The sequence below is a fragment of the Podarcis melisellensis genome (genome assembly GCF_964234715.1).
Source record: "Podarcis melisellensis genome assembly, chromosome: 1".
Classification (NCBI taxonomy): Eukaryota; Metazoa; Chordata; class Lepidosauria; order Squamata; family Lacertidae; genus Podarcis; species Podarcis melisellensis.
This window is the reverse complement of record NC_138528.1, coordinates 79,512,039-79,536,048: the sequence shown is the minus strand read 5'-3', so window position 1 is coordinate 79,536,048 and position 24,010 is coordinate 79,512,039. Positions and strand designations below refer to the sequence as shown.

At 41.9% G+C, this 24,010-nt stretch overlaps 1 protein-coding gene across 5 annotated transcripts in view; it reads right to left on the bottom strand.

The window, feature by feature from the left end:
• SYT7 (synaptotagmin 7) overlaps positions 1 to 24,010 on the bottom strand; it is a 219,492-nt gene that overhangs the window by 103,145 nt on the left and 92,337 nt on the right. For 3 of the 5 annotated variants that reach the window (XM_081930604.1, XM_081930605.1, XM_081930606.1), the window contains exon 1: positions 2,533 to 2,602. The exons of the other annotated variants lie outside the window; for them this stretch is intronic. In XM_081930604.1, the coding sequence (XP_081786730.1) occupies positions 2,533 to 2,587 (55 nt within the window). In that variant the 5' untranslated portion in view covers positions 2,588 to 2,602. Of the gene's footprint in view, positions 1 to 2,532; positions 2,603 to 24,010 lie in introns of those variants that run through there. 5 annotated transcript variants of the gene reach the window in all.

Here is a 24,010-nt window from a genome sequence, read left to right as displayed (position 1 = left end):
GCGCTGGGATGACCTCCGTCATTTACCAGTTTAATTTGCTCAGAGGCCTACACTGTATTCGTACACATACACGAGCATATACAAATTTGGGTCATGGGCCTGTTCCCTGAGTTTTAAGTACACAGCAGAGTTGAGGCTCTTGGTTTCCTTGGTATTGCACTTTCCCCTAGCTTACCTTGCAGTCTTTCCCCCCCTGGCCTGGGAGGGTGGGGCCCTGATTGACTCCAGCTGCAAAAGGCTGAGGTTGCAAAAGAGGCTAGAGACCCTCTTGGCTGCCTCTTAGTGCAGGCCCAGGTAATCAAACCAGAGCATCCACAGTTGCCAGCTGCCACCATTGGCAGGATTGGCAGCAACAGAAGCAGATATGTTTGATGCTTATGATAATATTTTATTCTCTTGTTAATAATGCTGTTTTAAATTTGCATTTTATCTTTGACTTCCTTAAATAATGTTTTCTTCTGGAATGTCTAAGATAACATTTTTTTTCTTAATTTTGCTGCATTTTTTAGTTGACCTCCTTTGTAGTGTTTTATTTTGAAATCTTTAAGATAATATTTTAGTTTCCTGTTGACCAGCAATGCTTTATTCTGGATTGTTTTATTTGATGTTTAAATGTGAGATTTTTTCCCTTAAAAATATAAAGTGGTATAGAAATGAAATGAACAACCACAATTCCTGCGTATTCTTCTACCCTTTTACCTTGGTTTCTCCCCTAATAAACCTAAACCATCCATGTCTTGGTTTGCCCCATAGTGAAAGGTAAAAGAAAGAGAGGGCCCAGTTCACCAAATCCTCCAACTCTAGAGAAAGTGTTGGGAAGAAAAGAAACAAGGACTATCAATTCTTGACAGTTTCAATGGCAGGCTAGACCACAGGCAGAAAGATCATACCAACACTTCCAGTTCTGCTGTCTCAGCTGGTAATAAAGGGATTCAGCAGCTGTCCCTAACTTTTACAGGGCAAGTCTTATTGCACAGCATCACAGAACCATAGAACATAATTAGTGTGCTTTATGATTTCATAACGCTCCAGCTGCATGACTCTCCATAGAACAATTATCACAGCACCAGAACGTTGCCTATTTTTTGAAATTATTCCAGCAATTGTTGAGAGCTATTCTCATCACAGCCAGACAAAATGAAGCAAACAAAAACAGATTGTAGTGAATTTAAATCTGTGGTTTATGATATGATAGGTGTCTAAAATCAGTGGCCATTTGGTCAGGAACATCTAATGCTTTTAATAATATAGGTCCTTTAGAGCTGAAGGGAACTGATTCTAATTCAGAAAAGGAGGACAACATCAACAACAGCAGAAACAAGTGTGAAGAGGACCTCAACAAGTGCTAGGAAACAGTGTGTCATAAGGAGATTCTATAACACAAAATGTCTCAGCTTAAAACCCTTCTTCTGAGGCAATGTCAGCTTTTTTCCTATCACCTAGAGCAGTGGTTCTCAAAGGGTGTGTCAGAGGAAGATGGCAGATTCAAGGACAATCAAAGAAAGAGTTAAAATTTCACTGTAGTACAGGAGGTGACCATTTTTAGGTGTGTGCAATTGATGCATGATCACTGATATGCGGGTCGTTTTGTACCTGGAAGAGGGCAGAATGGGAGCAGGGCAGGGTGGGGCAGAATGCCATGGGTTGGGGTGACACTAGAAGTGGCCACTGCCTGTATAGTATAGTATCTTCCTATCTCTCTAAGCAGGATTTGTTTACCACATTTTCAAGTGAGTGAAGAAATGCACATTAACACCTAAAGAGGAGGTTGACCCACAAGACCATCAGGTTCAGAGTCTTCAATTACTTGACTGTACCACTGGTGATGCTTTTGTGCTTTGATAGGGTTAGAAATCAATAAAAAAAGGTGAACTGGTGAGATTGGCAGGTGACACACCACTTATTTAGTCAGCATTGTACTTTGTACAGTCCACTTGAAGTGCTTTAGGACATTCAGGGCTGAAAGCAGCACAACTGACTATGGAAATCATCTGATAGAAATTCAAAGTAATGGACACTGAAAGGAATGCTTTAAACCACTCAGACACAACTCTGTGTTCTAAATTAACAGTAACCTCTCTTGGAAAAAGGTGAAGCATTATCATGAAAAACCTAATGGTTTGGTTTTTTTTTTCTTAAGGAGGTGAAAAGAAAAAGCAGAAGAGTAAACCAAGAGTAATAAAAATTGTTATAAATGTAATAACGTGGTTATATACATCAATGATACGGCTCACCTAGAGTTCTGTGTTCAGTTCTGATAATTCACTTAGTTATCTTGCACTGAGCAACAAAATAGCTAGATATCCTGGGGTGATAGTAAGAGTATCAAGGACTGGGGTTGAATGCTGCATCAAAGCCTGCCATGGAACTGAAAACACATACCTATTTCCACTATAAATACACTAAAGGGAAGCCACATACATTTTGGATCCACAGTACACTTTTAAACAGCACTGTCCCAAAGGCCATACTGAACAGGTTCTGCCAGAGGAGGTGGTATCCCACACAAAACCTCAGACAGTTTCAACTCACCTAATAGTATTGAAACAATCAGAGCTGGCCCAGCCATTAGGCTGGATGAAGCCATTGCCTCAGGAGGCAGAAGCCTCTGCCTCTGGTATCAGCACCAATTTCCAGTGAGATCTTGCGGAGCATGCAAGATCTGGCCAGAAACAGGCACTGATGTTGGCGGTACAGGCAGTGGCAGAGGGGGAAGGGTGCTACTTCCTGTTTCACCTCAAGCGGCAAAATAGGACATACTACCCCTAGACACAATATTTCCATTATGCTTCCCCCTTGCTAACCAGAAACAGACACACATTATAAAATGGATAAGAGTAAGTTATGGGGAACAGGTTCCTTCAGTTCCACTTCTTATAAATACAAATTTAGATAATCGTGCTTCTTTTTTTATATTCCAGAATCTATAAGACTCCCTGTCACAATAACTCGGAGCTCCTCAATGTGATCCTTTCCCACTGCCACTCATCATGATTTTAAAGCCAACCGGTACCTTGGAGACAGATTGAACTATTAACTGAGATTGTTTATTGAAGATATATTCCATACATAAAGGAATACTGATATTACACTGAGATCCTAAATGTGCTTGATGACAGTTTGTAAGAACTCAAAAAATGCATCTGTTGACACCAGCATCCAAAAGTCTTTTACCTCAGACCAAATTCCCAAAACCAACACAGCCAAATTTGTTCAAAACTTGGTCCAGCTACTAGGTACAATCTGCCTCTGTCATCAAGGGAAGAATTCAATATCATGCTCTTCTGATTTTTCCATCAACACAAGGATTTCTGCTTGCCAGACAGAATGATTCCCCCTCCCCTCATGTTCTGTTCTGGGGGTTCTCCCAATCTCCCAGAGTGGAATGGGGGAGGGGAGCCCCATCACGCCAGTGGGAACTCTTGCATTGGCTTGAGCTAGCACGCTAGGCTAAGTGAATCCTGCCCCAAAGCTCATCCAGTTGTACTTCTGACAACTAGGGCAGTTTAGCTGATTTTTAAAAAGCCTGCTTGTATAACCTTATTCTGGTAAAATCTTTACACAGTTCAACAAAAAGCTCCCTTCTTCTGATCTTCAACAGAACAGTTGTAGCAGCAGGAAATAATATTCAAGCCTTGGTTAGCCATTTTCATCTCAAATTTCTCTGGCACTGCCTCACATCTCCCTCAAAATTGTCTTCATCAAATGACAGTTACCGGTAACTACTGCCTCTTCACCTTAGAACCCCCAGCCAATCAGAACCTGATGTATCCCAGACTAATCAAAATTAATTTACCTGACCCAGGCCCTGTCTATAAATACTAAAAGTGATTGTCTCTCTTCATTCCCCACTCCACTCTCAGAACCTGTCACTGAGTAGCTACAGCTGAATTGGCCTCAAACAAAGCAACAATATAAGGCCTCTTTTCCAAAGCAGGAAACATAAATAGATAGACATAGATGTAGCATTTCTCCACATTGGTACACATTGCAATGGACAAATATCTGAAACTGCTCCAATTTCAAATATCAAATATGAATATTTGAAATGAGTGAATTCTAGTTTATGCTCTAGTCATATATGGATAAATTACAAATTGTCATCATTAAAAAACAAATGGAGTTCTTCCATTAGTTTCTTGTCGCAAGTCACTGTGCTAATCCAGTCAAATCTGCAGACGAGTCCACTACAGCTTTAAGAATGAAATAAACTTCAGCCCATGCTTCCTCCACCTCAAATTTGCTTTAAACATCCTACATCAGAACTACACCTTTCTGCTTACTAATACTGGTATGGGAAACAATGCCATAATTTGGGTGATTCCTTGAATCCGAGCTTCTGTATGTCTCCAATATGATGTGAAGCATAATTACATGAGAATCCATTTTTTCAATGTCTACCATGCTGTTGTGGTAACAAATGAATGGACCATCTAATGTGAAAGGGTAGGGCCATGGATGCATGCCCAGTTTGCCCATACGTAGGTTGAGTGTCTAAATATCATAGGAAAACTTTGAAGAGAAAGGAAACTAGGGTTGCCATATTCAAAATCCAGACACAAAAGTTGGCAAAAAAGGAATATTTTGGAGATATTTTCAAGGAAAATGGGGGGAGGGGACGACGACGACGACACCGCTGACACAGATTGCCATACATTATGACAATTTCCACCCGGACACTGTTTCCGACTGCTGTATTCCGGGTATGTCCGGGAAATTCTGGATGTATGGGAACCCTAAAGGAAAGGAATGCAGAGAAGGGCACGAGAATCAGCCAAACATATAGCAATCCCTTTTGAAGAGCAGAAACTGAAGGACTATTTTTGTTTCATTCATTTAACTTTTTTTAAAGAGGTTTTGAGTAGAGGTCTGAAAAATAATGTATAGCACAGCCAGAGCAAATCAAGTGTTCCCACATTTTGTTGATATGAAAAAGAAGATGCTCAATTAACTGCAAAAGCAACAAGCACACAGCTGATGGGAGAAAGTACCTCTCTCTACACAATGTCATTAACCTGTGAAGTAACTCTTGGCAATAAGAGAATACTGAAGGTTTGGATCAGATTCAAACTAGCTTACACATTTTTACAAAAATAATAATACTCAGAGGCTCACAAAAGAACATTTAAGAAAGAGAAGGAGACGGGGAAGGGATGGAGAGAGAATTAAATGGAAATTCTTCTCTCATCATGCATTTATTTTTCTACTCTCATTCATGCCCTCTCCCTGTTTGCCATCTATTGGTCCAAAGGATTTAGGCTTGCTGAAATGGACTGGCATCCTGCATAGGTTTGGCTGACAAATGCACTACTAGCACACACACAACACTAAGTTATAGTAAGTTTGGTCCTAGTGTGGTTTGTTTGAACATCTAATCATGGTCTGTTTTCTGGCAACAAACAGCAATATGAAGCTATGGTTGGTTTGTTGGCTTGCATAAAACTATGGTTTGGCATTATGTCTGAACCAAACAGTCTGGCTTGGTATGTCCATCCCATCCTACATGTTCACCAAAGCACAAGCTTTGGAGAAACAAGTTGTGACGTGTTTGCTCATCAGCAACTGGGTCTTTTTCTGAGTTTGGGTGCCTTGCCAAAGCATCTCCAACAGACTAGCTCTACTATTGCCTCATTATAAGTTAACTTGGATCACAAATATAATTTGAGATCTTTTCAGACATAATCTCCCTTAAACATGAAATTCTAAAGCAATATCTGGCTGATAATTCCCATCCAATTCAATTGAATGACGCGAAATAGAACAATTTCCAGTTCCTTAGGGATATATTTTCTGCAGGAGTGATATCTTTCCTGATTTAAAAACAAACAGAAAATATACATGCTGGAGAGATTACAGAACTAAAGTGTGTGTGTGTGTGTGTGTGTGTGTGTGTGAGAGAGAGAGAGAGAGAGAGAGAGAGAGAGAGAGAGAGAGAGAGAGAGAGAGACAGAGAGAGAGAGAGAGAGTGAGTCAGCAGGCACCTTCTGCATCAACTTTTAAATGCCTGCTGAAAACTTTTCTATCCTGCCAGGTCTATGAAGGCAATTAAGAGTACATCCCCCGCAATGGTCTACTGAACAATTTATTTTTGCTTTTAACTTTTTTAAAAAAATTATTGTTTGGTTTTATGTTTGTATATTGTTAAAAAGCTTCCCAAGACCAAGAGATAGCAAGTTGTATTGGAGACAGCAAGTTGTGGCATCTTCAGTTATTTAACAAGTACTATCCAAATGCACCATAGAGGCAACTGATGCAATATATCCCCACCACACAATAAGGGTGGGAAACTGCATTACAACTACTGCATTGCATCTGGATCTCTCAAACCACCAGGCATTTATTGAACAATAAACAAATTGTTTAGAAAGGCCCTTGGTACCCTGTTTAAAGGCTTTTTGGAATGAGTAATGTTTGCTTACTCAAGAGCCTGGGTTTCCTAAAGACTTCTATTATCTACCAGGTTGCTCAGCCTTAAAAATATGTGGCATATAGCACATGAAAGAAAAGCAAAACAAAAGTGAGGTTTTACATTTGTAAAACTGTTCTTCAGATGAAAACAATCACAATATTAACATAAAAGCTTTTATTTTTAGGGATGGTAAAATTGCTAGGTTAAAGAGGTTAGCCAGCATAAAAGATATTGAAAAAAAACACCATGGAAATGTGCTTGAAATTAAAGTAAATGATTACAGCAATGTAGAGCATTCATCTGAGGGTTGCTTCACAAATTATGTTTTGCTTGTGTGCTGCAGGAAAGAGGTACACTGTCACTTATTGTGTGCATTGTTGGTGTTCATTGTGCTGGCAAATCCACAGTTTAGGAACCCTAGTTTAGATGGGATAAGGGTGAAAGAATCTGGTTAAGAGGCCTAGGTAGAAAATGTTGGGTGATCTGACATGTATCCCTTTGGTGGCACTCTCAATACATTTCTTAGGGTTTTGGAATATCCACTCCCTACTTTAAATCTCTGAGGGAGAAGTGTGTGTGTGTGTGTGTGTGTAAAATCATAGCATAACCTTTCAATAACCATCTACATTCAGTAATATTCACTTGTGAAACTAGATAAATAACACTCAATATCTGTTAATAATTAATCTGTGCAATAATTGTACATTAATAATTAAACTTGATGTATTTCCCCTCTGCCCAATTCTCTGTATGCCTACAGCTGCTTTAGATTCTGTAATTCTGTAATTCCCACACCATACATTTAAAGCACATGGCTTCCTCGAAGAACCCTGGGAACTGTAGTTCACTCATTGTAAAGCTACCATTCCCAGCACCTTTAACAAACTACAGTTTCCAGACTTCTTTGGCACACCTAGTTGAACTACCCTCCTTCGTACATTCAGATCCAGCCCTGGGGTGACACTCAAGAGGCATGGAGACTAGTCATAACTGGAGCAGGAGATGCATGACTGATGCTGAAAGCAGCAGCATTATGCATAGTGAAATAAAATGTATTGATAATTAAAATGCCACCATTGCACAGAATTTCCCCATACTCATAAGCAGCATCCATGAAGGAGTGCAGTGACATTGCCTCTTACGTTTTGTTTTACTACGTGTTACTGGGGAGAAAGGTGAAGAGGAAACATGAGTTGTTGTCTTAGTGGCAGCCATGTGGCTCTTTTAAAAACACACTGCTGCTTAATCTAGAGCAGAGATACCACTAGGTCTAGTACACCTGTGGGAGGGATCACTGTCTCCCATTCAAACCCCTCTCCCTACTCATATATGTATACAGGCCCTAAGATCAGTGTCTAGGCTTTTGACTTTGGTGGCCTCTTAGGGACAGGTTCTCCTGCAAGGCTGCATTGTGAAAAGCTCTTCTCATGGAAAGTTTGCTCAGTGGCCTGGACTCAATGAGGGGGCTGATGGAAAAAAAGTTTGGGTGGTTGTTTTTTTTTAGCATTTTAAATAAATATGCTGTGCTGCTGCTTGATTTGGCCCTTGGCAATTTAATGTTTATGTTATTGATTTTATATGCTTTTATCATTTCGGTGTATGCTACTCTGAATGTTTTATTATAGAAAGGCAGCTGAACAGAAAGGTTATCAATAAAGAATAAATATTTATGTCCCAAAAAGCTACATACTTGCTCAACACAGACTGATCCCAGCTTCATAATTCAATCTACTAAAGAAATAATAAAGCTCAGTAGCAGCAGTTGTGGGGGCTGGTCCATGAGTGCAAATGGAGCACTGTCTTGATTCCTGCAACCAGCCCAGAGGGTGTCCCCTGACTGTTTCCTCCTCCTTAGCCTCAGTAGAATTAGTTGGCTTCCCCTGTCATTGGTTCTAGTTCCACCCACTCATGGCCTTCCAACCTTCCATTTTCCCATTCCCAATGGACAGCAGCCGCCACTGGACAAGTGCTTTTAATAATTCAAGGAAAATCAAATAATCTTAAACTACAGGTGTGGAAAATACTTAAGGAAAAGAGACCATAACAGATATACAATCCTCTATTCGCTTAACTAGGAGTAAACTCTACTGAAGTCAATTAGACTTCTGAGTAGACATGTATAGGATTGCACTGTTTGTACTCTAGATTCTTAAATAACAAAAGTTCTTTAGGACGTTTAAAAATACATTTGTAGGCAGGCCTCGTTCTTCAGAACCCAAAACACATACTCCTCACAGCTTCATGGAAGATGGATTCCAAACAATTAATTCCACCACTGTCATCTCTCAAGGAGAAATCACAACCAATTTATGGGAGGAAAATCTTCATTTTCAGGTATTGATTGGTTCAAAACCACTTGAAGGAGATGTCACTATCTAAAGCATTTTCAGTTACCACTCCAGACTATACAAAAAGGTTAAATACAAGCCATTATAGGGAAGGAAGGACACTTGCTCAGTAGCAATTTAACAATTGCTAAAAAGTAGCTTCAGGGTATCTGATTGATGATAACTGATATCTATTTGTTAACCATGTATTTGTAGAAGGCAAGGTTTGGCAGGCTGAATCTGTGACTTGGCAGTTTTTCTACTAAAAAATGGTGGCTACCCTACTGTCAAAAGGGATAACAGAATGGCATAGGGTGGCCACCTATGCATCACCAACAAAGAGGATAAATGAGGAAAATAATTTGCATGAAATCTGAAAATGCTCATTTATGTGTATAGATGCAAATTTATAAATGGTTGCTACAATTTAAATAGAAATATATTAGAGCTCACCATGGTGAGGAAGACACCAGGTGACATGTGAGCCTGCTCGTTCTGCTGGCCAGGTGCATCTAACTGTTGATGAGCAATTTCAAGGCTTCTGTTTCTTCCTCTTATGGTTTTATACATTTAAACCAGTCTTGGACTGAATAGCCCTCAAATAAAGGGCTGTCCACTGACAGGCATTCAGAAGAGAGGATTGTCTGTAAAGCATAGCCCCTAGAACAGGCATAGGCAAACTCCGGTCCTCCAGATGTTTGGGACTACAATTCCCATCATCCCTAGCTAACAGGACCAGTGGTCAGGGATGATGGGAATTGTAGTCCCAAACATCTGGAGGGCCGGAGTTTGCCTATGCCGGCCCTAGAATGAAGGTACCAAGGCACATATGTTTCTTCAAAGCTTCCACAAGTTATCAGGCTTCATGAGGAATGTTAGGCCTGGAGCAATTTTTTTTTTAAAAAAAATTCCCTATTATACACGGATGCCTCTGAAAGGCTTCTAGGATTTGAGTTACTGGCCTCACAATTGCCTGGTCCATTGTTCCCACCTGTATCGGCAGGAAGTGCAAAATGCCTTTTCCTCCACGCTGCAAATTACAGGCTTCATCTCAGAGAAGGAGTAGAATTAGTAGCGATGCAGGAGAAGGCTATATAATTTAACTGCCAAGGAGACAGCAGGAAGGGGAAGCCCTTGCTTATTACACTCTGCAGGGGCGGGGGGGGGGGGGCAAAGGGTAGTCACTTGCATCTCCTGGGTCCAAGCATGAGGCAGCACGAGATGAGACACAGAGACTAAGGCACAAACAGATGAGCAGAGCACTGCTCCTCTGCGGGATTAAAACTAAGCATTTTGGTTAAACAAGTATATTTCCTCAGCATCTTTGAGTTAGCAAAGACTTTAAAAAGACAACGATAAAGAGAAGGTGAGGGAAAGTGCCTGAAACCCAGCCATGCCCAACAAGGAGACGGATGCAAAGGAGGGCAGGACTCCAGTGTTTTTAAAAACTATGTAGATGAGGGGAATATTTTTTTTGGCAAGTTCAACTTGTCATGCCAGGCTGAGAAAAGCTGCACTTGCTTATATTTCCTTTTCTACACAATTACAAATATTTAATAGGTAAAGGTGCTGGACCAGACTTTGCATCTTGTCATTCTAACACCCACCTGTCTCTTAGAGTCAGACCACCTAATAATTCAGCTCATGAAGACACAGGCTGTTATAAGTGGCCACTCAGTTATTGGCTAGAAGGTACAGATCCTCAGAGTGCTATAAGCTATGCACAGTAACACCACCACACCAGAAAGAAGGGAGGCGCAAAGTAATGTGGGTGTGGCTTTCTATGCAATTTGTTTAAAAAGGTAATGCTATAGATGATAGATAGATAGATGATAGATATTTCAAGACATTGTCAGGAGGGTGCCATCTACATGTTTATGTTTGCAGCTACAGAAGGAGCTCCGTATGCTAAGAACTGCTTTACATTTTATGTGGCACTCGTTATACTAGCCCTCCAAATCCACAAGAGTTACTAGCCCACAAATATTTCTTACTCTCTGGGTGATTCATTTCAAAAGATAATTTTCCTGATCACTGGGTGGGTAGGTGAGTGTGGAATCTAATTCAGCCCATGTGACCAAGCAAGTAGCTATTTACAAGACTGCAGCAGGTCGTACTCAAGCTACTTCCCTGTTACTTCCAGTTTAGTGCTGTGTAATGCTAAATCAATGGTGGGGCCTGGGGTTGCACAGTATTTGTTAGATCAGAAGGCTTTCTGAAGCAAAATAAGAGGATGGCTATCAAAAATGTCCCTTCCAACTCTACAGTTCTATTGTCCTGTCATTCTCAGCATTTTAATGTTCGTGATTTCCTGTCACAACACAAAAAAGAATTTCGAGGTCCTGATTACCTCTGGCTTCATATCCTACCAGGCCTATACTCAGGAGTAAGCCCTACTGCATTTAATGGGGCTTAAACTGCAATCCCGTGCACACTTGCCTTGAAGTAAGTCCCATTCCGTGGGGCCTTACCTCGGCCTGCAAGAGCCCATTTGCATGGCCATTTCACAAGACACCTATCACTTAATGTGCTATGCATGTCCACGTTCCCCCTGCAGGGATGTGACAATTCTCTCTTCACATCTGCGATGTGCTGTAATGTTTCCAGCGTATGGTGTTATGTTAGTTGCTATTTTTATTTCGTCCTATTATAATAAAAGCTTACAGTTAAAATTAGTAGAAGACAGCAGGGGGCACATGTGCTGCGCTCTTTGCAAATGATTAGAAATTGCATTACAAAACAACCATCCCTTTGGATCTTTATACAGCTAGTGGAAAGTCCCACAGCTAATTTCTAAAGAGGGCTAGGTGCACTTTAACAAAACCTTACGTTTCTGTCATACATTGGAGATCTCCAAGCACTTTACCAACCAATGGGATTGGCACTGGGATTCTGGAAGACTTGTGGCCATAACACTTTGCTCTAAAATTATCTGAACCCAGCTCACATCTTTGCTTCCCTGTGAGCTGCAGACTAAGTATGCTACCTAAGGCAGGTTTTTTTAAAGCAGCCTGGGGTGGGGGGGTAGGGGGTGGGATGGAGAGTTTATTTTAAAAAAATATTCTCGATGTAAGACAGCAGTGAGCATTTTATCAATATATGCAAAGAAGCAATTGACAGAGAGTTCATCCAGGAGAAGAGGTAGAAATAAAATGCTCGGGCACAATTTATGGTGCTGTAATCAATGTTATATCCACCTGAACCTCCATTTGTAACCCTTCACCTCTTTAACTGAATTGGCTTGATCAACATCGGCAGCACAGAGATGTGATGGAATCTATTCTGGGTCAGGGAACCAGCATCTGACAAAGGGAGAAAGCAGTAATGGCTTGTTTGCCTGTTTCCCAGGCTACTTTTTTAGACTGTGTGACCTGATTTTGTTCATAGAGGCCAAATACCTGCTGCTCTGAATGCATTCAGCTTGAGCATTCGTGAATGCCCAGCCGTAACTAGCCTGCCTCCTGCAAAGTGAGAAGTTATAAATAAAAGTCAGGTCTGAATGATGTGAAACCGGGGGAGGGGGGGGAATCAGGAGGGGAATGTCTCTCCTTTTCCCTTCGAGTCAAGTGTCTTAAAATAGCCAATAGGAATTTTATCAGGTTTTGCACACAGACATAAAAAACCCAGCTGCTGCCTTCAGGTAAAACTGGAAATATGTCTGCCCAAAGGGTCATTCTTCTTGGCAACCGTGAAGGAAACTGCCTCCTCAGCCATAAGCTGGGTGTCACTCATAAATCACTGGGGCCAAATGGTATTTATCAGTCTTTGGAAGGTTTTCCGGAGCAAAGTAACAGGGCCAGCGACAAGAAGGTGTAATTTATCATTAAAAACAACTGCTTTACTAGGGCACTGGAGGGTGGCCAATGCTGTGTTCCTCTTTTTAGAAAGATGCTATAGGCGATGCCAGCAATTATAGGCTGGAGATTTTAACATCAGTGCTAGGAAGAGAGCAGAGAAAACCATTACTACCAGAGCTGGAGCTAAATCTCACAACAGATTATTTAGACCAGCAATTAGGAAGAGGATGCAGAGGCTTGAATGCCTGTCTTTAGAGGCTAGGCTGTATTATTGTGGGCCCAGGGCTGAAGTTGCCTGAGATACTCATGTGATTAAAATTAAGTAGAGGGAGGAAGGTGGGCAAAAATCTGTTATTTCTATATGTTCAAGGAGAACATACAACCTTCTTTCATTATAATTTAGCTTTAAAAAAACACAACTTGAGATTTTCCTGCATTATAAAGCAATACATGTTTATATCAAAGCTATGATTAAATTATCTGACTGAATAAATGGATGTGATATTTGCAAATGTTTCTCCTTCATCTCTCTTCTGAGTCTCACCAGTGGCAAGTTTTGGCATTTGTGCAATATGTCAAACTTTATTTTATCACATTCTAAAGCTGCATTTTTCCTATTTCCTAAACAGACAGTGCAGTAATCAAAGGGGGGAATGGGGAAGAGAAGGAGGAAAGGGGAGAGGAAAAGATATTGGCAGCCGATCCTCAATGCCAAATGCCAAACTTAGGTACAGCATTCTTTTATAGATAACTCTTAAACATTATGCCAGATCTCTGTAGTGCCTATTTTAGTTGCCATCAGCAGAATATTCATTTCACAGAATCTCATTTAATAGACCTAATAAATTAACCAAATGATCAAGTGGTATGTCATACATTATCATTCACTTAATTTTTTTTATTACTCAGATCCAGTATACCTGAATTTTGGGTATATACTTTTTCTTTTTTTTATGCTGTTGAACAAAAACAATGGACCAATTTCATGCCTGTTGGCATACCAAAGCAAAATTTGCCAGTGACAGTGCTGTCTAGTATGATGGCCAATTCTTGTCTTCACAACAGATGCAGAATTTGAGTCCCATGTACACATGATCTTTAGCACGATTTTTTTCTTTTTCACAGCTGCTGCTCACTGGGATGACATCGTCACTGTACTATCCACTATAACCCCAAAGTCTGATTTCTGGTCACTCACTGCCAGTCCAGACCCCATGAACATATATATGAAATTAAGGTTTTGTTTTATTTTGTTTGCCCCAATGTGCATCATTTTCTGCTTCCTTACATTGAATTGCACTTGTCATTTTACTGCCTGTTCACTCAGTTTGGTGAGCTCTTCACGCTCCCTTTTTCTTTTAACCACCCCAAGCAATTTAATATGATCTGCAAACTTGGATACCTCTTGCTCACCACTCATTCTAAATCATTTACAAGCAAGTGAAAAAGCACAGCGCCAAATAAGGATACTCGGGGTGCTCCACTTTCTATACCCCTCTTTTGGAAGAACTGTCCATTTATTCCTGCTCTCTTTTTCTTAACCAGTTACTGAACCAAAAGAGGACTTCTCAACTCAGAAAGGAAGCAATGACTAGTTAGCCAAAAAACCTGAGACAAATATAAGACAGGGCAGGCAGCAGGAACATCCAAACATCCAATATTGAGCAGATCATGTGCCTGTCCAGGCAGGAAAGGAGGTCACTTGGGGAAATATTTGTAGGAAACATAAATCCAGCTGGAGTTTGAGTCTATAAATACAACTGATCAGAAAACAAGAGACGTTCTACAATTCCAGACAGCCTACTGCTGCCAAAAAGCAGTGGAAGAGAAAGGATTGGAATGTTTCCCAGAAGAACCAATGGCACTGGTTGAAGAGCCACATGGGCTTCCAAGGTCTGGCATTCGTTTTTCATAGGAGTAGACTGGCTCCAAGATATGGTGGTAGCCTGTGCCAAGGTTCTGGGGCCGTGGCAGCTACCCAAGGATGGTACCTGATAACTCAGTGTGCATCCTAAAACATGCCCCAGAATCCTCAGGAATGCACTGGGGCTCTGTGCCAAGCAGGCAGTGGTTCCAGATGTGCCTGGTGCGAGAGTGAGATAGCACACACAGTAGCCTTTTTAGTTGTCACTTATGGCAGACTGTTTACAATTATGTATGGTATGCATGGGTGTAGCCAGGATTTATTTTAGGGGGGCAGGCGTTATGCTGGGCAGAACTGCGATATCTGCAATGCAATTTATTTACTTGCTTTAGGGGGGAATCATCCCCTGCACGCCCTGGTTATGCCCGTAATGGTATGCCCTTCCTATAATAATCAGAATGTGTATCAGTAAAGTATATACGTGTGTTGTGCGCACACAAACATGCCTTGCACAAGTTGAGAAACAATGTCAGGGATGTTTATTAATAGTCTGCAAAAGATGTGAGCAATGAGGTGGCAAATGCTGCTGATGACCCAATGATTTAGGTTAGCAGAAGCAAGAAAAGAACTGTGGCAGAACAGAATGGAACTGGAATAGAACAGAAATTGGACAAGGAAACAGCAAGTGACACACTGGGCAGGCGACAACAAAGAAATGCACATTGCTAAGTACAATTTAAGCTATTCGCATGCGGATAGGCTTTGGAGTTAGTTATAGCCTTCCAAGAAACATATCCAAGCTTCAGCACAGGCAGCCAAGGACTCTTGCTTAATGCACCAAGGAGGCGGTAGAAAAAAAGGCAAATGATAACGTGTCAGGCACAGCACTGACATGGGCCTGCCGCATAACTGGTGAATATAAAAATATTAGAAAGCAGTTATAAAACACAGCAGCAGGCAAAGCTCCTCTTTTGGTTAAGCACTTTCAGCCCTGGCTTTCTTGTCTCTTCAGTTGTGATATGAAAGAAGAACCGATCCAAAAAAGGCGGGTGAGGAGGGGGATGAAAAATGGAACTGAAGGATTCTGGATTAAGGGGGGGGGGAGCCTAAGGATTTCTCCTCAGAATGGCCAAGGACATGATTTTACTGGTTTTATTTTTTTCAGTTTTTAAAAACTCATTTGTAAGTTTCTCTGTAAGTCCATGGAGACTGTTAGCAGGGATGGCTAACAGCTGGCCTGATCCAGCCCACCCAAGGATTTTTTTTCTGGCCCTCCAAAGCCTGACTGATTTTGGTGGCAGTAACAAAAGGAATAAAAATTAGACACAGTGCTGGGATGAGCAGGGATGTTGGAATCCCTTGTTGAGAATGCAAAACACATTCTCCCCAGTCACTTGACCAAGCATAACATACCCTCCAACATTTCTCTGATGAAAATAGAGATGTCCCATTCTATAATGATTATTTCACTATTTATACCCCACACATCTTATTGGGTTGCCCCAGACACTCTGGGCAGCTTTCAACCTAAATAAAAACATAATAGAACATTAAACATTTTTTTAAAACTTCCCTATACAGAATTGTCTTCAGACAGCTCGGCGGTCAGATAACTCCATACCCTCCAACATTTCTCCAATGAAAATAGGGACGTCCTAAGGAAAACTAGGACATTCTGGGATCAAATCAGAAACTGGGAAGCTTCTCTAAATCAGAGACGTCCCTGGAAAATAGGGACACATGGAGGGAATGTAATAAACCCCTCCTTCTCAGCTGATCTGAATGGATCAACTGAGGAAGGGAAGCTGTGTGCCTATACATATGTAGGTAGGTATATATACATAAGTAAATGTGTGTGTGTTCTCTCTGTGTTGTGTGTGCATGAGGAGGCCAAACCTACTTCTGGCCACACTCACCCCTATCCTCCAGCTCCCAGAGGGTTGGCCAAGAGTACTGTAAATACAGCCCCCAGACCAAAATAGTTTAGCTAGCCCTGTTCTAAACAAATAAACTTCACTACATTTATTTCAATGTGTACTTTGCTTTTTCAAATCAGTGGGGCTTACTTTTGATTAGTCATGCACAGATCAGAGCTGTTAGTAACCTTTTAAATAAATCACACCAACTCTGCATTCTTTATGTTAGCTGCCTCTATTGCAGTGCATTGCTTTCAAGACTGAGCTTTTGCTTTTCTAAGGCTCTCCCTGTGTTTACGACCTGCTCTTGCAATCTCAACCTCTTGGGTACCTGCCTCCCGACTCTTCCATCCTTTCATGATCCAGCCATTGCTTTGGAAGGCCGGGATCTTTGATGTGTACAAAAGTGCCCAGTACAAAACTTTGGGGATTAATCTTTACATTCATTCTTCACTCCTCATGAGAAAGTCTTCAATTTCTTTCTTATTCTCTAGGTGCTTTGGGAGGATAGAATGACAGTTGAAAGTATCTCAGAAGTCATCTAGTCCAGTCCCTGAAGGATGCAACTATAACCAGGATGGGGAACCTCAGGCCAAGGGTCTCAATGCAGCCAGATTCTGGCTCCCCAGGCTAAACCCCTGGCTGGCTCTGCTTTGCACCCGGAGTGTTTTTGCCTGGCTGGAATATGTCATTGAACTCTAATAATGCTTCTTGCTTGTCTGAACAGGGAAGGATGTATGAGTGAGTACAGAAACTGTACATTTGTTGCTCCACCCTCTATTGTCTCTGGCCCCACCCACCACTGGTATGCGGCACTTGGAAGGTTGTCCAGAAGGGAATGTCAGTCATAGCGAGGTTCTGGATATTGCCTTAAGTTTCTAGATCCTTTTGCAGCCCTCCTAGCTCTAATTGAAACTAATAATCAGTTAGTTTGCCCAGGCTCTGAGTCTAGCAAGTCACTCTGCCTGGCCACACTCTTCAGTGTCAATTGCCGCCCCCAAGCACTACCACAATATAAATATTAAATAATGAGAGTTAATATTTAATTCACTCATAGGCCTTCTTATGGAGACAAAACAGTTTAATAGAATTCACAAAAGGGTCAGACATTTATGAGATTCTGCACAGCATTAGCAATGACAGCTGCTACCTCTGAATAAAAATTATTAGCTAAAGACCAGGAATTTCCCCCTAAGGATAGTAACAGAAGATAGTAATCAATGTGCCATAAAGTTCCTCATACATTTTCCTTGAGCTTATTGGGGTGGATTCAGACAAAAGGCTCTGCAAGGAAAGCTACAAATATATGAACCTTGTATATTTGACATTAATGAAACTGTGAACATTGCTTTTAAAAATGGTTTTAGACATACTCTTTTTAGAATGCAAGTAATTGCTGTAAGCCTTTGAAATGTTAAATCTGTTTTCCTTTTTTCCTTACAGATCTTATTTGGTGCCTAGTGAAACCAGTGTATGTATCAGCTTCCTTTTGTTAATGCCTAACCTAAGGCTCTTACCTGGGAATCTTGAATTCTCTAATGAACTAGTGAACTGCCTGACATACCATAAGGATGACAGGCCCTGAGCAGCTCATGGGACGCCTGGTTCCCCACCACCATTCATCTAGTGCAATTCCACCAGCTAGGATGAGTATTATGAACCCTTCCTACTGCAAGACTACTAAGCAAGGCATGACAACCATCTCCATGGAATTGCTAACACAATACCTGGGTGAGGGCTTAGTAGCACAAGATTACTGACGGACGGAGGAGTTTCATACCTGGATAATCCTGCCCTATTGCAATTGCTTCTCCTCAACCACATCCTCTTCCCCAGAACATCAGGAATGTCAATGACAGAGGGCCTGGATGGTGGAGGCAGGCACTGCTTCTGGTTGTCTGAATACTTTCCAGCATGGATGAGCCTTATGCACTAGTAAAAGCAAACCTAACAGAATGGTTTAGAAGTGGGAGGATCAGAAAGATCGCCTGAAACAAGCAAGTCTGACGCAGAACAGGCTGCATTGGCCTTACATATGTTGGTGCAAAAGGGAAAACTCAGTAAGGGGCTGGTATATTTTCCTGCAAGTTCCCCCACCTTCAGAGAGCAACAAAACAACAGTGCACTGAGATCAAGCTGCACCTCTTGAACTCTGCTCCTTGTTATGTCACCAAGACACCACATCAACCTTGCAGAACATAACACAATCTGCAATGTTGTTCCAGACAGCATCCCAGTGGGTGGTAATGAGTTGGTAGGCAAAAGCCCAATGTGAGCTTGCAGGTTTCCAATGAAATTTGTGAACTTTAAATTTGCCTGAGCTCATTTAACTCCTGCTATGATTACCACCTCTCCTCTTTGGGAGCTTTGTAATAGATCATACAAAGCTTGCTTTTTAAACCAGTGTCTCATGACAACGCAGACAATCAAGTTGGCCCTATTCCAGTGGGACTACTTTCTGCTACGGTACAAAAAAAAAAAAGCTGGTGCTTATTGCAGATAATGTGACAATTCATACTAGGAAATACATTCCCTAATTAATTTATGTCAGGAGGAGCAGACTTATCTACCTGTTTTACTTGCCATTGCTGTATTCCCACTCCCCTTCCTACCATATCAGTGCTGTAGATTCAGTGTCACTCCAGTTCTCCTTTGGACCACATGCAAATATTCACTGATGGACTCACTTCCTTATTTGTATTTGCTCTATCCTCTCTTGACTCCCTCATGCATCAAAAATGCACCACACACAGGATGATAGTAAGCAGCACTGATGGTAGATGGTGGGGTTGGGTTCCAGCATTGACACAAGGCACTGGTTATCTATTTAAGCTGGTGCTTGGAGTCTTACACCGAACCCCATGAGCAGCTACCTGAGTACAGTCTGTCATGGGATTAGGCTTTGAATCTTACTGTAGATCCTCTACATCCACACCTGCTTCAGCATACATTCAACCTATTCCTCTTCCATCCTTGGTCACCAAAGCCTAAACCAAGTCCTCCTTTGTTCCCAAATCTTTAGCTCATAATATCTACAAGTTTGCACATTTTTTCTTACAAAGGAGTGTTTACTTAGAATCTCTTCACAGGTACAACTGAGGCATCTGTCTTCAGTAACCTGCAACAATCATTCTTAGATCGAAATATCAGAAGTGTCTTGCTGGTGTGTATCAACCTGGCTCAGCATTCTTTTCTAGAATCTCAGCAATGAACAGGCACTGGGTGGACCATTGGCCAGTTTCTGGTAGATCACAGCCTACTGTTTACCCACCTACTCTTAAAAAACAACAACTCCTCTTCATTACATCAACACCAACTCAATACCATCTTTATTTTGAATTTTTCTGTCTACATTTGGAACACATATGCCTGAAGAAAATTTCTGTGTAACTCAAAAGTTTATACGCAGCATCTTGATCTTTGGTTGCCCAATGAAAGCAACTTCCTCATTTGTTTGGCATTTATTGCAGTGCTTTCTCCACTTACTGCAGAGAGCAAGATGACTGACTACTTTGTGCAGGATTCCTCCCGTAGTCTCAAGAACACACCATTGAGATCGAAAACATTCAGGGATATAGTACTGCTAGTGTTTAGATAAGGCAAACTTCGCTTGCACTCACTGATTCACTACTGGGTGAAAGAATTTAGTCTGCTCTGCTTCCCAGCTAAATGGTAACAGGGCAGGTTAGGGTCATCACGGCTAAGGGAGGGATGGGAAGAGATTGCAAATCCACAAAACAATTGGGGCACCCTTCCATCTTGAAAGCTGCCATGGTCTGTTTTGTAAACAGTTTCCTGCTCAGGGCATAATGTCACCTTCTGAACATTATCTCATTGTAAAGCCCTTCAGGGATACTTGGTACATGAGACCTGATTGGCCGTGACATGTGGAGTGCTGCCCATGGCCATCCGCCTCATCCCTTGAGCTTTCTGTAGACTCTGTTCAACTTCGACATTAAATGATATGTCAACACATCTCCAACCAGTGCCCTGAGGGATCAGGCCTCCCAAGGGCCTTCTATATTATTCTAATGACCCCTGTAGCCATGTCCCCAGAACAGAGAAGAGCTGTTCTTAGGCCACAGATGCAGCTTTGATTGTGTTGCTGAGTTGCTGGAGCAAAACAGCATCCCTCGGCTTTTCTATTTTTTTTTCCCAGGTAGTTATTTCATTTTTCCTGTTAGAAAACCAGGAAGTGAGATACCCTACAAAGCAACAGTAGGTGGAAGATGCAGCCTCATATCTGCTTGGGGTATGTTGGCCATCCAGATAGCAAATGTCCACCATAACTCAATTCACAATTATAATGATTTAGGAGGATCCTTGAATAGTGCAGAAGGATCTAATGTTGATCTGATATTCACATTATCCCCAACCCAGTCTCATAAAGTCCTAGATTAGATTCATCCCCAGGAGAAAATTATTGGAACCAGAGCCAGCTCTGATCCCAAGTACTTCTCTGAGCCCAGCCTAACCTTTATGGTATCATTGCCTGAAGTTGGCATAAATGCTTTTCACAAGTACATTATGTTTTCACTCCTGATCAACTGGTTGCACTGACCATGCCCACACAATTCCCTTCAAGAGAATGCCAGCACATTAGGATAGTGATCACTTGTCTGCTTGACTCCCACTATCAAATTGCCATATGGGGGTGTGGGAAATCATACATATGATTTGGATCAAACTGGAAAGGCTGCACAGGGCATGGACAGGTAGTATGTCTGCAGGACAGAATCTGTTGCTCACCTGAGATTTGGTTGGGATCTACAAAGCTGGACAGGTTGTTTGAACATGCAAGGGACATATGGAATTTGGATGCTCTGGTCAGAAGACCACCATAGTCATACCACATAGGAATGAGGGGTGCTTTTTTCCATTCTGCTCTGATAAGCAGGAAGAGGCTTCAGTAGCTGTGCAGAAAAAGAGAAGATGGCTGCCTGGCTGCACGATGGTGGCACGTAGAAAGAAGCAATAAGAACAGCTATTTCATACTGTCACACGGAGAGCTTAAATCTTTAACAGAGCTTTTTGATGAACCGTACATCATTTAAATAAATGAACAGTCTTCTAACAGGGCTGAGAACATCAAAATGAGGACAGCCTCACTTTGTAAGAGCAAGTGGTTGCTCTCTATGGGAAACATGCTGTCAACCTCAAAAGACTTCACTAATTAGCAACAGTTTGGTTTCAGAATTCTATGGTATGTGGTCAACATGTGTGCGCCTTTATGCGGGTGTGACATTCAGACATTCATTGCATAGAACCAGTGCACAGACCAGAGAGACATGGGCACTCTTGAAGTTTAATGCAGTCTAATACACAGGGTGTGCATGTGTCTGTCTGTATGAAAGAGGGAGACAAGAGACAGAAAGACAGCCCTTCTAAAACTGGCGCATCTGCTAACAGGTGCTCTATATAGGGACATTACTCCCCTACAGAGCTGATCTCTGATGCCACCTGGTTCAAATTCTTTCTCACTGCCATGCATAGCTCTGGTTTCCTCTTCCAGATGATCCTTATGCACAGAGACAGGAAATGTCCCCAGTGAGCTTTCATGTGGTAACTGAGTTAGTTGCCAGTGCCAAATGAAGACTCATATTCTGTCTCTACAACAAAGATGAGGAACCTCTGGCCCACCAAAGGTTCAGATCTGGCCCATGAGACTGTTTCCCCCAAAGCATGGCCACCTGCCCCATATCTAACATCATATGCTTGTGCAATGGCTAGGGGAAGAAGGCTTTGGCTTCCTGCCTATCAGCTGATGGATGTGCAAGCCAAAGGCTGCTAGAATGGCTATTCAAGGCTGTCAATGTGATTTGTGCAGGGGATCTCAAGCACCCAATGGCTGCTGGTGTTTGGGAGTTGAGGCACAAAAAATTCTGCTGGGTGGGTGGGACAACCCATTGGTCAATCATCAGTCAAAGTTGGCCAATGGGGTGAGGGTGCACTCCAGGTAAGGATCTGGCTCATAGAACCATTAAGGTTCCTCATCCCTGATCTACAGTATAACATGAGCTTAAATATTAGAAGCCCACTCAACAGTAACTCAAGAGCAGGGTAGTCGTGTGGCTGTTCTCAGTGCCAGATTTACGTATAAGCTAAACAAGCTATAGCTTAGGGCCCCACTCTCTTGGGGGCCCCAAAAAAATTTAAAGGAAAAAAACCTGGATGTATGTTTCCAAAATATAAGATAAAAAAACAAATAAAACCTACATACAGCAACAGTGGCAAATGACATTAGATACCTATTAGGTCCATAAATTACCATATAGCCCAGGCTTCCTCAACCTCGGCCACCAGATGTTTTGAGACTACAATTCCCATCATCTCTGACCACTGATCGTGCTAGCTAGGGATCATGGGAGCTGTAGGCCAAAAACATCTGGAGGGCCGAGGTTGAGGAAGCCTGATATAGCATATATGCAACACAAAAAACAGTGGCAATTTGTTGTGGACAAAGGACAGCTGGACATATAAAGGGCCCCATTACCTTCAGTAGCTTAGGGCCTCATCAAACCTAAATCCGACCCCGGCTGTTCTGAGGAACAGCATCCCTGTTGAGATATGACAGCCACCTGGTATTTGTACTTTCTGGAAACAACTGAAGACATTTTTGTTTCAACAAGCTTTTTTGCACCTGCTTTAATCCTCTCGCACTTAGGGATCCCGGTGGGAGCTGATATTCTTTTCTGCTCCTGTTTCTGTATACCCATCCTTTCAGGCTGGCATTTGTTACTGGTTAATTCCTCCTCATGAAGCTAAGTGTAAACATCCAGAGGGGAGGCAGGCACATGTTAACTGAGCCATCTATCAGCAAGGCCACAAAAGAGGGAGCTGTCCCTGTCTCTGATTTATGGGTTGTGGGCAGGGGGGAGTGAAGGAGGAGGAGCAGCAGTAGCAGCTCACACAAGGCTCATGGGACAAAAGGCAGGCAGGCACTAGGTACCTTTGATTTAAGGCAACAGGGCCATCAAAGGGAAATTTGCAACCTGCATCTCCCCTTGCAGAGCATTCTTAACTACAAATATCAAACAGGTTGCTAATAAAAGCTCCCAGGGTCTCCTCCGCTTTGCACGCTTGGCTTCTCGGTACCCAGCAGCTGACTGACCCCTACTGGTAACAATGAAGGGATTTATATCCTATTGCCTGTATGAGCTTTCTCATGTGCCACACTGTCCCAGGGCTGATTCCAATTACACATTGCGGGAAGGTCCTAGAGATCGTGTAAATAAGAGTTGGCAATGTATGCGAAATATCTTTGCTTGCATCCAGCCGCGGAAAAGTGGGAAAGGAATGGATTTCCCCTGACTAGTCCTTTTGCATGCTTCAGGTGGCAATCCTCTACCCACTCATCCAGGAGTAAGCCCAGCTGGAACCAAAGGGGATTCCTTCTCCCGAGAAGCCATGCACTCAGAGATGGATCCTTTTTTTAGGATTCAACAATAACAAAAAAAAAAACCCCCGCAGTAACAACTACATCAGTTCATTACAATTGACCATCTTTAACAATAATTTAAAAATTACAGAACATCACTTTAACTTACTCGAGTTTTCATATTTAACTTTTGTCTCTTTATCTATTTCTTAGCAGGTCAAAAAAAAAGGACCAAAGAAAGAGGTATAAAGAAATTAAAGGGGGTGGGGGAGAGAGAGAGCGCAGAAAAGAATAAAAATAATAATAAATAATAATTATT